Below are 15,328 nucleotides of genomic sequence, written 5' to 3' on the forward strand. Positions count from 1 at the left end.
AGACTGCGCCAATGTCCAAAAACGCTGACTAAGACTAAATTAACATGCATTATTGTTGACGAAAAAAGACGAGACTAAAATCTTTTGCATAAAATAAAAACTAAGATAAAATCTCTCTTCATTTTCGTCTACAATCGTCTCTACTTTTTCATCATGAGATAGAATATTCAGCTGTTACTGAGACCCGGTGCCACGGCACCTACAGGTGCCCTAACGACCGTTATCTACCGGACCGAATAGCCTGCGCTTCTCTCTGATGCTCCTAAACGGACGTTAGACTCAACCGAAACATCGCTGCACGGGGCGCTAGTTAACAATACACTTGGCAGCAGGTAACGTTAGCCTACCGTTAGCTAGTTAACACTACACTTGGCAGCAGGTAACGTTAGCCTACCGTTAGCTAGCAGTTGGATTTAACACAGTTAAAATACTGACAGCTAAACGGTGTAAAGGTTTGTCTCTATTTCCAACACGAGACGTACGACAGTCTGCAGCTGCCGTTGTCTGAAAAACGACACATGTTGCGTTCACTTGAAATACGCCTCGCCAGTTTCGTGCTGCATTTATTTTATTGTAAAATATCCTTTCCCCATGCAGTGGTTGTTTTTGTCGTTTACTGGTGAAATAAGGAAGAGGCTCAATATTTATATAACTTTATAGCATTTATTTATTTATTTATAACTATTTAACTGAAATGGTTATCAGAAATAATTTGAGTGAGACTTTTAGTCGACTAAAACTTGACTAACAAAAATTTTTGGCACAAGACTAAGACTAAGACTAAATTAAAAATAGGTGACAAAATTAACACTACCTTGCTCCTTATGACCTCATAAGGAGAAGATTCCAGATCGGCCCATCTGAGCTTTCATTTTCTCAAAGGCAGAGCAGGATACCCAGGGCTCGGTTTACACCTATCACCATTTCTAGCCACTGGGGGACCATAGGCAGGCTGGGGGAACTCATATTAATGTTAAAAAACCTCATAAAGTGACATTTTCATGCCATGGGAACTTTTAAAATTGCATCCCTCTAAAGTTATTGTTGTGCTCCTAAAGTTTTCAACTTAGGGCACCTTGGGAAACAAGTTAGCGTCAAGCCCTGTGTTAAGATCTTCTTTTAAAAGAGGGGAGAAGGGGGTCTTGTTTCTGTAATGGTACCAAGCATCTGCTCTGCTTTTTTCTGCCCCCAACAGGTTTGCCAGAGGACTGCACAGTTCAGACGCCAGCCTTCACTGACGCTGTGAGACTTCACAGACAAGCCAAGGGACACTACGGGACCTGGGATATGATGTGCGGGACACCCCCACAGGTCAGGATCTCAGATCACAATACTGCTCTATCTGTCCCCGGCTCAGAGGCTGGAGTCTATAAAGTCTGCATGTCTAGATCTGAAAAAAAACAGATCCACAAGGCCTTTCCCATTCTAAGTTAAAAATACTGTAAACTCTGCTATCACAAAACCTTGCACAATATCTTCACATGGCTGGTTGTTTAGTACAAACTTCCAGCTGAAGTTGACACTTGGAGATGTTTGACATGGAGTTGTCATGTCTAAGAATGGTTGATTTAAGATATATTAACAGATAATGCAGAAGACAAGGGATGCATGTCGTAATGGTCAGAAAATATGTAGCTTGGCCTTAGTTTGTGGTTGTGCCACTAGGTGGAGCTTTAATTACGTTTTAATGAGATTGAGTTAGGGGCCGACCACACCGATCGTGCAGCTTAAGGCAGCTACACACTAACCCGATAATCGGCCGTTGGACAGTCTGGCGAGGTCGGTGACTCCAATCTGTTCGGTGTGTCCCGTGCCGTCGTCCGTCTGAGGGGCTGTCGGCCTTCATTTTGGCCGACCTGACATGTTCAGTCGGAGACAGGGCCGTCGGGACTCACCCGGAAATGGCGAGCAGAATGAGCGTGACTAGAGTCTCTCCAAATCTGACAAAAATCTTTTAAACTGACCTTTGTTGATCTGAAATGAAGACAGATTCAGCAAATGCATGGCCTATTTCTCTCTTAAAATGTTTTCAGAAACATGTTTCAGTGAACTATTTTAGTACAATATGAGATCGTATTCTGAACGAGCCGCCATGACAGTCTGGCTTTGAATTTCCGGAGAAAACAAACCCGCGACGCGTTCGTCCAATCAGCTGCCGGTTTTCATTTTTTGGGCAACAATACAGATTAGCACCGCCTAATGTTATGGAGAAGTATTACGTCTCGTCTCTTCGGTGTGTTCTGAGGCACTTTTTGGACCAACTCGAGGAGACTGATCAGTCATACTGGCTTTTCTGCCGACGGTTGGCCGTCTGGTTGGTGTGTAACTGCCTTTAGCTATCTGGGGCTCATGCCCACGCTAAACTAGCATCTTGAACAAGCAGCTGCTCAGTGAACACAGGCTAAGAGCTGAGTGTAAGACAGCAGAGGCCTGTACTACGAATCCAGATCAACATGCCCTGGATTTCTTTCAGTTACCCGGCTTCATCTAACCTAACAACTGCAGTCACGACGGTGGTTATCAACTAGTTCAATCAACCCATGGTTTCCCAATCCAGTGGCGCGCATGTTCACATAAAAGAGGCGGTGTTTGCACATCGTGACCAATCACAAACATCTATACCAGAGCCGCATATTTTATATAAGAAGAGCAAACTATAATTCTACATATGAAGAACACAGACACGGTCGCTGCTTCCTAAAACAGGAAGGAAAGCAGGCAAACAAATAGCCAATGCTGTAAATGTGTGAATCACAACGCTTATCACTATCACTTCCCCATCAGTCAGGCACAAGATCTGACCATAATTACACTTGTACTTTCCATAAACTGCCGTTGCTTTAGCCTATTATTTCAGTTGCAACCCTGGCAGTGGGAAGCCATCGAGAGCGCAAATAAAAAATATAAAAACATAATTCAAACCAATGTGCACATTGGCAACACACGGCTCAAGAAGCCGACAAACAGCCTATACATAATTCCCTCCCCTTAAAATCTATATATTTCATAAAAATACCCATCAGGGAATGTTAATGGGTTGTCTGTCTCTAAATGTTGTAACTTTTCTGAGCGCACCTCTCTCTCCGCGCACCAAGCTCCGCCTGATCTTCTAAGAACGGTGACGCCGTTATCAATCGAGCATTGACTGGTCAGTAGGCGGTTCTTTAACACCGGTTGATCTCTAATCTCCAACATAACCTGCTCCTGACCGCAATATTACGAATCCCACTATGGCCACTCCAAGACCCGCCCTTCAATAGCATTCACACACTACAATTGGCCAGGCGTCCATGCTTACATGTACAGGTCCTATCCCCTGACCAATCCCCTAACCTTAACCCCTCGAGGTCAAATGCTTAACCCCAACCAATCGAGCTGCTTTTGTAGGGCGGGTCTTGGCGTGGCCATAGTGGGATTGGTAATTTTGCCTCCCAACCAGGTTAGGTGTTCAGCATAACTTACCACGGCGATTGAACACGGTTAACAACTGATCCACCGTTGTGATACACAAAACCCTGGGTTGAACCTGAAGTTACCTCGTAAACGCCAAATCTTGCTTCATAGTACAGGCCTCTGCACTCTACACGTGCTTCCAACTAAGTCAACACAAAAGTGATACACTGTATTAGCGACACTACCCTGATCTGACTATGAATGCAATTTAGCAGTGGCTGTAAGTGGACACATAAAGAAAGAAAAAAGTTTAAAAAACATTAGCTACAGTGAACAAAACACCAGTCCGTTCTGCAGATGGGAGCTCTGCAATTTTAAATGAAGTCATTATTTTCTGTTATTTAGTTGATCAATCAAGTAACTTGGTATTTACTTGTTCTTCAGTGTAGCTTACTCTGATTTTGTGTCGGTCATGTACGTGTTAAAACAGTTTCTAAAGGAAAAACATCCAACGTACTTCATAAATTATCAATGATTAATCGATTATTCATGGTTAACGTGACCAACTATAAGTTAAGCAAATTGCTTAAAATATGCACCCCTATTACCAGTTGACGAGGAGCACCTGAATGCACCATTAGGGAGGTTCAGCCCTGCCTGCAGGTTCTCAGAAAGAACCACCTTTGCGGGCTACATGCTTTAGAACAGTGGTTCAATAATATTATTCATCAATATATTTTTCAATAATGTACCCCTTTTGAAGTGTTTCTTTAAGCCAAGTATCCCCTGACCAGCGCTAATCATTTTCGGTAGAAAAAAAAAAAGTGTATATAAACAGGAACAGTACTGTCAGCGATAGATTTACTAAACAACAGCCTTGTAACTGAAAGAAAAAAAAAACATTTAAATGCTAATGAGAAAAGGAGACAAAAACTGTAAAAAAGACAAAAACTTGGAAAAAGATGGTAGAAAGAAGGAAGGAAGTAAGGCAAGAATAGGTCAAATAGTATCAAAAACTTGTGACATAAGGAAAAAGCGAGAAACTTGTAAAAAGTAGGACAGTAGAAGGAAGGAAGGCAAGAATAGGTCCAAAGAAAGCGACACAAATGTCACATTTTTGGTAGAAGAAAAAAAAAAAAAAAAGTCTACATAAAGAGGAACAATGTTCTGGACAACAGCCTTGTAACTATTAAACATTTTGTTAAATATCTCACGTACCCCCTGCAGTCCACCAAAGTACCCCTAGAGGTACACGTACCCCCATTTGAGAAACACTGCATTAGAAGATACAGCCTGTGATAAAACTTTTCACAGAGGATATTGTGCCTCAAATAGCAGATTTGCTACAAGTGACAGTTAAAAAGAGATTTTCTGCCAGGCCCAGTGAGTAGGCTACCTGTCCAAAGATCAAGTCAGGGCCATAGTTCAACCTATAGAGTGGCAACAATGATGGATGACATGCTTTGGTAGATAGACACATGGCTGCTTTTCAGAGGAAGGTTTTTTCGCAATGAATATAGCTCAGGAAAACACTCCATCTACTTCGTGAACACACACCCTTTCTTCACACTAAAGTACAAGAGTGCACCTACACAAGACTTTCAAAGAGACTGTCAGCAAGACGACGCACCCCTCAACATACCAGCATTCACAAGGACACACACACACACACACACACACACACACACACACACACACACACACAGGGTCTCGCCTCTGAATGAGTCTCTTTCAGTCTCCCGCTAGTGCTTCATAGTCGCTCTGTGTGTTTATGGCAGTCACTTTTTCTTCATTCATTTCCATGTTTCCTGTCTGAATTCACATTTTTCTCTAGTTCCCTGGACATTAAAGTGGGTGAAAATGTAGTACATTTCTGGATTTCTTCAACATTTGTTGAACTGGAGCAGATGACAGCGCTATGAGAGATTTTAGGAGTTTATAAATACAAAGAGTAATTTAGGCGATATAGTAAGACATTTTAACATTTTCCAGCCTCTCTCACCTTCAGACATTCCTGTGGATTTTTTATCTGTTATGCGAATACAGAAGGGAAACAAAACAAGCTGCAGATGACCCTCAGAACTGTACGCAGTTATGAGTTCTATGAATCCAGCAGGGAAACCCATAACACAAGGGCTCAGCTGTTTAAATGTAATTGTTAGTAAAGGAAGCTGTCACGATAAACACAAGTGAAAATGTGAATGTGACTACTTAAAGTGTGTACAAAAGAATGGGGTTAAATTCCTAAAAGCCAGTTTATAATATTTCCCTGAGTCAAGAGGAAACGCCCCAAAACAAAAACCTGCCGGACCAAACCAGACCATAACATAACATTCACACTCAAACATGAATATAATTCAAATGACACTACTCAAGAGCATTTTCAAAGCAGTTTCACCACAATAAGTAATCCATAATAATGTCAATGGAAATACAGCACATAGGTTGAGGTTGACAGTAGCAACATAAGAGCAGAAATTAACAGCCAGTAAATAAAGCAAATAGGCCTTTTCCCTGGTAGACATGTTTGACATGTTGGAAAAATCACAGGTGTAAATAATGAACGGCTGAATTACATTTTTGCTGCGTTGGTTCCAGGGCCCTGGTATCGTAGCTGGGGCACCTAAAACATACCTAAGCCATCGTTTATGTTATTAATAACACCTGTGCTTTTCCTATGGTGACAAGTAAATATGTGTGCTGTGAAAAGGCCAATTAGCCGCACAGTTAAGTGACATACAACCCATACCATAACACTTAACAGAGCCAAGGATACATACAGTAGACTGGCACTAATGCAGTATGATAGCACAAGTAGCTAACACTTACCTTAGAAACGTGAGGCACACAGTCCCCCACAGTCTCAGGAGGGCAGGGAAACATCGTTTGAGGCCAACAGGTGATACAACGTTGAAAGAGGCTTTTAAACACAATGATTTCTCCCGCAAAACAGTCCTGGAGCAACATTGTGAGACTGTTTGCACGCTAGCTTCACTATGAAATGTTACATTAGCAACGGTAGAGGTCTCATGAGGTGTTTACAGCCGAATTACAGGAGAACTTTTCAAACAGCGTTGAAATGGCCACACGTAGTGCTAAGTAGACCGCCTTTTTACGGAAGGTGTGGCGGGTACGCGAGCTACGTGCTGCCTGCGCATGCGCATGTCGGATCGTGCAGGCAGCGCAGATCGCGTACCGATAAGGTGCATGGTATGTCACGTCACGTGTGACTGTAGCAGATAGTAACTAAAGGTTTGACTCAAATTGTTGGACTACTGTAGCTAGCAGGTGTTCTGCATCATTTCAACAATACATTTCCAGTAGAGTACAGTTAGTAGAGAACATCTTTTTTTTTTTTTATCTAGAAAACAAAAATATACACAAAATGTAGCAATAAAATATCCAGTGCAGACATAAATCATGCAAATATTGATAACAATTAAGGAAAAAAGTACACTACCGGTCAAAAGTTTGGGGTCACTTACAAATTTCCATTCCACTCCATAATAAACAGAATACCAGCTGATCTGAGTGGGTGGCTGATTGGGGGTATCCAGATGTTAAAACTGGCACAAAATACATTTTAAGTATGATATATCACAGCCACCAATGCAAAAAAAATAAAGAAAGCAAAAACACTATTTAATTTAGTAGCCTGCATTCCAGACAAACCATCTTTTTGACAAACAAACTACAATATACCTGTTATTTGTCTCGTCTCTTTCTGATCCTCAGCTAGTACTCTCCTTTTGTCGCAGCCATTCATTACCTAGCAACGTGTTTCACCAAATATTTAGACTAGCTTAGTTAAACCTCATGGAGGTGCTGAGCTTGCTTACGTGTGTGTGTGTGTGTGTGTGTGTGTGTGTGTGTGTGTGTGTGTGTGTGTGTGTGTGTGTGTGTGTGTGTGTGTGTGTGTGTGTGTGTGTGTGTGTCACTAAAGCCAGCTTTCCTGCCTCTCTGTGTCCAGCTGTGTATCAATCGCCCCACTGTGTCCATGTAACCACAAAGGAAAGAGAGGCTGCTTGTTTTTACGTTCATTTTTGTTTTGCTTTGGGTGGAGGATATTGGTTGTTTTTTTGACTACACCTCTAGTGTAAAAATACCCAGTTGGCACATTGCCATAACTGTAAGTGTAACTGGTGGAAAGGCAAGGCTAACCTTGCAGCTCACAGTATGAATGTAAAGCACCGTTAGGCAGAAATTTTGCTGCGTTCCAGGCACCCCGTAACTCGTGTTTTCACAACCTTCTTCCTGTGAAAGTGCCCTGAAACTTAGGCTGCATTCCAGACACAGTTTTTAGCCCGTAAGTTACGACTTCAAGTCACGACTCACGACTTGGTAGCGTTCCAGGCAAAGTCACCACAAACCCTTCTAGCTAGCGTTAGATAGTGGCTACCTAACGTTGACGTTAGCTATCTAGGTTACTTTACGTTGCCCATTTATGTTTATTTATTTCTACTTATCAATAAACGGCGTCTGTACAGCTTCAAATTGTTGTTTATGTGTGTGTGACGTCAAAAACTGTAACTGGGAGTACAATGATCTGGTACGAGTAGTAAGTTACGGGTTTGACTGCCGTTCCAGGTTCTTTCACGAGTAGAAGGTTGTGAAAACGCCAGGAACGCAGCATAACTACCCCTGAAATCGTACGTAAGTTTTTGACTTTACACACACATAAACAATAATGGCGACTCCTGTTGATGCTGCACAGGCGCCAGCGATTAACAGTGAGAAATAGAAATAAATAGACATAAATAGGCAACGTAAACTAATTCCGCACATTGTAATCACAACAATACACATACGATTGTGTACTACTACAGGTTATGTTTATTAAATGAAGCATAAAATATGTTGCTGACTAGAAATCCCTAGTATCAGCTAGCGCTAGCTAACGTCAATGGTAGGTAGCCGCTAACTAACGCTAGCTAGAAGGGTTTGTCGTGACTTTGCCTGTAAAGCTACCAAGTCGTGAGTCGTGACTTGAAGTCGTAATTTACGGGCTAAAAATTGTGTCTGGAACACAGCATTAATCCAATATGATACAGATTTATTAAAACTGGGCAGGCTCTCTTTAATTTTTCATATTGATGTGTAATATATTTAATATAAAATTACAAATTGAAAGACATTAAATACATTTCTAAAATCACAATAAAAACAGTGGTAAAGTGTTTTTTTGTGTTTTTTTTTCTTGTCTATGGGGGGGGGGCCCGCCGATAGGGGGGGACAAACGGGTCTGTTGTCCCGGGCCCACAGTAGGGGGGGGCCCAGAACTGGGCCCTCATTAAATTATGGAATAATTGAAAAACATTTTTTTTAAATAGGCCTATTTCTGGAAAAAAATATGTAATATTTGAGTTACATAAAAGCTTTTTATTTGTTTTCTTCCTAATTGTCCTTGAAATAGTGGTCAAGAACCCCCCCACCCCCAACACAAAAATGGTTTGGCCACTTATCAAAAGTTGATGTTGTTTTCAGTAGATTTGAAGTTCAGTATGCTCAAAATGTCCGGTCAGCACAAGTCCGGTGCTCAGAAAAGGAAGGAAAAGAGAAGAAGAAAATAGAGGCCTTAGAGATTTTCTAAACAAATATTTTTTAAAAAAGGTGGTGACGGTGAAGCTGGAACTGTCAACGTAGAGCAAGGTAAAAAACAGCGCAGCCAACGTTTACGAGCCATGTAACGTAAGCTAACAGGCCAGCTCTCATGTTAACGTCCATTAGCTTGTATAAAAGCCTGAGACAACACGTTCTCTTTTACAGAAAGAGTTGAGTTTGGTAGCTCCGTCAGAGAGGATGAGACAGAGAGGAGAGAGATCCAGCTGCTGTCAGGTGACAGAGAGAGTGATGCGGGAGGAGCCCGCTGCCTCGCAACGGAGGGACATAGTCAGGCTACCGGTGAGAGAGAAGAGAGAGATAGAGAGATGCGGGAGGGGCCCGCTGCCCTGTCGGAAAGTCTGAGCAGGATGGATCAGAGACTGATCACATTAATTTCAGTGAGAGATGTGAGGAGAGGAGAGGAAGATCAGATTAGAGGAAGATCAGAAGAGAGGAAGAGCATAGGAGAGGAAGAGCATAGGAGAGGAGCAGGAGAGGAAGAGGAGAGGACCAGGAGAGGAAGAGCAGAGGAGAGGTACAGGAGATGAACAGGAGAGGAGAGGAACAGGAGAGGAAGAGCAGGGGAGAGGAAGAGCAAGGAAAAAGGAGAGATCTGGGCGCGGAGGGCCCATCTAAGCTTATCTCGTCCCGGGCCCAGGCAAGACTGTCAGCTGGCCTGGGGGGGGGTGTTACTTTGTTGTATTCTACTGTGCTTGTTTCTTATTTTTAAAACGGAAAAGTTATAAATAAAATATTTAAAAAACAGTGGTAAAAAAAAAGAAGGTGTGTAACTAAAGTACTGTATATGTTGTGTGTGTGTGTGTGTGTGTGTGTGTGTGTGTGTGTGTGTGTGTGTGTACAGATTCTGGCTAATCTGGTGATGGAAACCCTTCAGCCAGAGCTGCGAAGCGTGATTGGTCCTCGTCTGAAGGGGAAGCTGCAGCAGAGGCAGAGGGATTGGATGTTGGTGAGTTCCTATCAAATACTGTACAGTTCACTGCAGTTATGCTGTACAATCACTGGAGCGACTCAAAACAAGTCCAAACCAAATGATGCCTTTGCACGACTCTCTCCTCCAGATCTCTGATGCCGTGTACAGGCAGGTGTTGTCTCAGACCACCGGTCAGTACGATGCACTGGTCGAAGGCTGTGAGGCCCAGAGAGCTTCACTGGACGCCAGACTGCGAACCGACATGGACCAGATCATCACGTCTAAAGAACATGTCAGCAGCAAGATACGAGGTGACCAAAGTTTATTTTTTTTATTTTTAGGCCTTTATTTTCACAGGACAGATGAAGACATGAAAGGGGAGAGAGAGGGGGAATGACATGCAGCAAAGGGCCGCAGGTCGGAGCCAAACCTGCGGCCGCTGCGTCGAGGAGTAAACCTCATATATATATATGTGTGTGTGTGCCTGCTCTACCAACTGAGCTAAACCGGCCACATGACCAAAATTTACATTAAAGTCTTTTCTTTATAAATCCTGAAGAGTTGTCATGGTCTGTTAAATCTGACACATAAACAGAGGAGGCTTTCATGTTGCTTCCATTCATTTTTAGGCTGTAAACATGAGGCAGTCCAGTCCGTGATGCATTTTGTTCTATACGTTGAATACTTGTGGCCAAACCACAGTCAGGGATGTTAACCTAACTTTTTGCATTGTCCAGCAGTTTGTGATCAGAACATTGCTCCCACCCTTAGGTAGAGATGTTAGTAGAGACTTCTACTAACACGTTAACATCTAGGCCTATGGGTGAAATGTGTTGTTTCTTTTTACACGTAACCATTATGTCAAAAGCAATTAAATGACTTAAAGGTCCAATGGCATGACAATTTCACTTTATGAGGTTTTTTAACATTAATATGCATTCCCCCAGTCTGCCTATGGTCCCCAATTGGCTTGAAATGGCGATAGGTGTAAACCGAGCCCTTGGTATCCTGCTCTGCCTTTGAGAAAATGAAAGCTCAGATGGGCCAATCTGGAATCTTCTCCTTATGAGGTCATAAGGAGCAAGGTTACCTCCCCTTTCTCTGCTTTGCCCACCCAAAGAATTTGGCCCACCCATGAGAGAGAGACATCATGGCTTTCAAACGAGCAAAGTGGCAGTTGGTCAAGGCCACACCCCCACCCTCCACCTTGCCCCCCTCTCTCCTCCTCAATAGCTACAGACAGAAATGGCACATACTAAAGAAAGCTCATTGTGTGACTGGCTCTAGTGGCTGTAATTCTGCACCAAGGCTGAATTTTGGGAAAGAGACTTCAGATACAGTATTAGGGGACCACTAAGGCCTATATAAAAGCATCCAAAGAGCACCATGTCATGGGACCTTTAAATGTCTTTCATTGTGAAGCACTTCCTAACTACACATTGATATGTAGTCATTGGAATGCACTTTTCAATCAAATTTAGTCCCAGACACCTTAGGTTCCCATGTAAATATCCAAAACCATGCTTACTGGGAAGTTGTGCACAGTGAAAACCAACTGAAAACAGTGTTAACTCTCTGACGAGGCAATAACTCATCTACAGTATCACAGCTGTAAATCAGAGAGGTAAAAGGGACTCCAATTTTACACTTGGTTTTGTTAAACAAAATAAGATCCAGGGGAGTGAGTTTGGAGCAAGAATTGCTGACGGACAGAAATAAATATTCCACGTTTCATTTTTAATGGCATATTTTAATCCACTCTCAACTGAACACCACCTCAGTTTCCCTGCTTACATATGTCTAACTTGCTATGAAAAATGACTTGGTTGACTTGGTGCTCGCTGTGCCATGGAACATGATCTCCCAGACCGAAGTACGCTTCATTGTTCACCTTCTGTTTGCCTGAGTGACTGTGCTCTCTTTGGTTGGGGATTTTTGGCACAGCAAAGCGATCAGTTTGGTCACTGAATAATGCCACAATGCTCAAGTTTCTGACGACTTTGTTTGGACATTTGGCACGAACAGGGCCTTTCCTCTGTAACTAAACCTCCCTCCCCGTCTGATATTTTCCAGCTCTTGTTGTACTCTGCACTTGCTCCTCTGAACTGTAGCTTTGTATTTAAGTATGTTGTTCTCCTCGGTCACTCGCTCATTCTGTTTGATTAGCTGGCTTCCACAGCACCAGAGCATCCACCCTTTGAGCGGTGAGCTTGGCAGCTTTCTATTCAAATGTTAACTTGGCACAGGCCACTCACATTCTTCATTTGTACCATTTCCCATCGAGCCAAAGTGACAGAACTGCATTCCATCACCTGCACTATATGGGCCGTTTTTGACCTTATCCCGCAGATAATGCGCAAAACTACAAGTCAGCTGTAAAAAGAACAAACCTGATGCAGGTTCACTAACATGAGGGCAATGCAGAGGTTTAAGAGTCGTGATCTTAGACGTGAATTTTATTTTGTTGGTCTCTTTAAGCATGTTTCCTTGGGTGTATCTGAGAGTTTGATGAAAGCTGCAGTGCTTCCATTGAAACTACACGTGTGTTTACTTAAATGTCACACATACCAACCATTTCAACCTGACGACAAACAACACACTGTATATTGAGATTACTAATTCGCAGAGTTCCTCATACCTTTATTGTTTCTTCATGCTTGACGGACTCTTCGACACCGTCTGTTGTGCGTTTACAAGCTGCGGCAACCAACAGTGAATATGTTCTTTGCGTCCCTGTTGGCGTGCAGCTCTGGTGTTGCCCAAGGCGGAGCAGCTCCTGCAGGCCAGCGTCCAGCCCTACATCAGCTCCATCCTGGAGGCCCTGATGGAGCCCACCAGCCGAGGCTTCTCCGAGGTCCGGGACGTTTTCTTTAAGGAGATGGTGGACATCAGCAAGAACTCGCTCAATGGAGCAGGCAAAGACAAACTGGGAGACGTGAGTCATGTTCCCCCCTCCCCCTTTCTGTCTGCATGTGTGCAACAGCCAATAGGAACTCTCTCTCTCTCTCTCTGAAATGACCTGTGATTGGCCAAAGTGTCTGGTCCCAGGCTAGATTTTCCAAAGCCTACAAGCCAAGAGTAGGTGCAGAAGTCTACGTTTCTCTCAGAACACTTGAATTACAATATGCTGAAAGATTATTATGGATTTGTTTTTTTGCCTAACAATGCCAAAATATTCTGCCTACCCTAGCTTTAAAGCTGCTAGTTCGTAGAGCTTTATACATTGCAGGAACAGGTACAAAGCTGAGTTACCCAGCTCTAATTGTGTTCAAAGTACTTCATATGAGACTTAAATTTATATTTGTAAAAGAAAAAAAGTGGCAGGAGCACTTCTGGTATCCCTTTAACCACCTCATGCTCATGGAAGGGAATAAAATACACGGAAAGGAGGAAGAATTATGACTAAAAAAAGTGTCAAAACATGTCCAGGCACTCAAGGTTGGTTACAAAAAGTGATAAAAGGCCTTTATATGTTAAATGTTCCTCACCCTGAGGAAGGCTGAAGCCGATATGCGTTGGTGTATTTTCAATGTCTTGCCCTGTTACTTTTTGTAACCAACCTTGAGTGCCTGGACATGTTTTTTTTTTTTTTTTTTAATGACTTTTTAGTCCTAGTTCTCCCTCCTTTCCTTGGACTTAAATTTAGTCAGAGAATGGTTAATGTGTTAATGTGACGAGTGTTGCCGGACATTTGGTTATAATAAAATGATGAGAGTTTCCTCAGTTGCCCTCTGTGACCTGAACAATCAGCTCAACCTCCTTCTCTGTTTTGGTCTTAATTCTCCTTGTATGACGCTTGTACCACCTTGATCACCGTTACCCTCCTCTCTCTCTTCTCTCTCTCTCTCTCTGGGTCTCCCCCTCCACCCCCCCAGCACATGGAGAGGCTGTCCATGCTCGCCTTCCACCCGGTGAAGATGCAGAGCTGCTATGAGAAGGTGGAGCAGCTCAATCTGGAGGGGCTGCAGCAGAGGTTCGACGTGGCCAGCCCCTCGGTGTTCATCAGCAGGGCTCAGATCCTCATGAGGGAGGTAAGGTGCTACAGCAGCTGTTTGCTCTGGTATAATACAAAGAATTAGCATGTAGCAAAGCAGTGTGAGGAGGAGGCCTGAAAACACTCCCTAGTTTCTTGTGAGACAACGCAACCTGTCCTGCCTGTGGGGAAGTCTCTACTTCCACCTGCTGGACAAAAAGAGAGAGTACAACAATTTGTAAAGATGTGTGAACAGTGAGAGCACCGGCATCAATCCGTTTCCTGCGCTACTATAGAACTTCTAACTCTTGTTTTTCTGACAGCAAATGGACAATGCAGTGTACACATTCATGCAGCTGCTGCAGCAGTCTTTAGAGACCCAGGGAGAAGAGGACATGTGCAAGACCATGCAGCGATGCCAGGACAGGGTTCTCAAGGTAAACGGAGACATGGTTTAGTTCACAAACCGTAAGTAAAGACAGTAACCCCGTTACTAGTTTTCACTAATTTAGCTGCAGCACGTTACAGAATAGAGAATAATACTATAAAAACAGACTTTTAGGATTAGTTCACCAAAATCCCCTCCAAAAAAGCCCCATATTTCTCAGTTTCAGCATAAGCCAGTCCTGGCTAAGATGAATGATGAATGAATATACCGGAGTTTTTTTTTTTTTTTTTAGTCAGACAGTATCTGGGATACACTGTATATTTAATTAATCTTAAAGGGACTCTGGGGTTTCAGCAGAAGCAGTAGGAAACGTTGAACGATGTGAAATAAAAAATGAGTAGAAAAGACATTATGAGTCATTGAGCTCTCCGTGTGTTTCTGGTCTTTCCCTGTCAGAAATATGATTATGACAGCAGCACAGTGCGCAAGAAGTTCTTCAGAGAGAGTCTCCTGCAGATCATCATCCCATACATGCTGCAGCAGCTCTCGCCATCCTGCTCGCCTGTGAGTAGCACCCAACACAGCCTCAAATCACCTTCTCAACGCTGACTGCTTTAATATCTATCTATCTATCTATCTATCTATCTATCTATCTATCTATCTATCATTACAGTATACAATATGTCATTACAGTATTGTGTCTCTCTTCCCCTTTTTAAGGCTGACTGTACTCTGAATTTAAGACCCAACTTTGGCTGCTTAGGTCCAGAAACTATAGCCATAAGGAAAAATTTAACGTTTGGGAAGAAAATTATAAATGTATTTGTCACTGGCTTGCTATATAGTTTACAGTACCCATACAGCTCGTCCTACGCCAAACCGGTACCAGAAATTCACAAAAGAAAGTGAAGCTACTATGAAGAGCTGAAGAAGAAACATAAGTTAGATAAGAATAAGATAAGATGGTTTCTAATTTACAGTACAAGGACTTTTTGAGTCATTATTAGTAACCTACTCTGTGTTTTCAGCCCTAAATTGCTAA

The 15,328-nt window shown here is 42.7% G+C and overlaps 2 protein-coding genes across 2 annotated transcripts in view; one reads left to right on the top strand and one right to left on the bottom strand.

Moving 5' to 3' along the window:
• stxbp1a (syntaxin binding protein 1a) overlaps nucleotides 1-6,241 on the bottom strand; it is an 84,501-nt gene extending 78,260 nt beyond the window's left edge. Inside the window, exon 1 of the mRNA XM_039780586.1 lies at nucleotides 6,223-6,241. The gene's annotated coding sequence lies outside the window, so the exon portion shown is untranslated. The remainder of the gene's footprint in view (nucleotides 1-6,222) is intronic.
• niban2a (niban apoptosis regulator 2a) overlaps nucleotides 1-15,328 on the top strand; it is a 53,437-nt gene that overhangs the window by 33,557 nt on the left and 4,552 nt on the right. Inside the window, exons 6-12 of the mRNA XM_039780582.1 lie at nucleotides 1,196-1,311; nucleotides 9,857-9,961; nucleotides 10,074-10,236; nucleotides 12,673-12,860; nucleotides 13,801-13,956; nucleotides 14,222-14,335; nucleotides 14,743-14,850. Coding sequence (XP_039636516.1) covers nucleotides 1,196-1,311; nucleotides 9,857-9,961; nucleotides 10,074-10,236; nucleotides 12,673-12,860; nucleotides 13,801-13,956; nucleotides 14,222-14,335; nucleotides 14,743-14,850 — 950 coding nt within the window. The remainder of the gene's footprint in view (nucleotides 1-1,195; nucleotides 1,312-9,856; nucleotides 9,962-10,073; nucleotides 10,237-12,672; nucleotides 12,861-13,800; nucleotides 13,957-14,221; nucleotides 14,336-14,742; nucleotides 14,851-15,328) is intronic.

This window comes from Perca fluviatilis, chromosome 17 (assembly GCF_010015445.1).
Source record: "Perca fluviatilis chromosome 17, GENO_Pfluv_1.0, whole genome shotgun sequence".
Taxonomy (NCBI): Eukaryota; Metazoa; Chordata; class Actinopteri; order Perciformes; family Percidae; genus Perca; species Perca fluviatilis.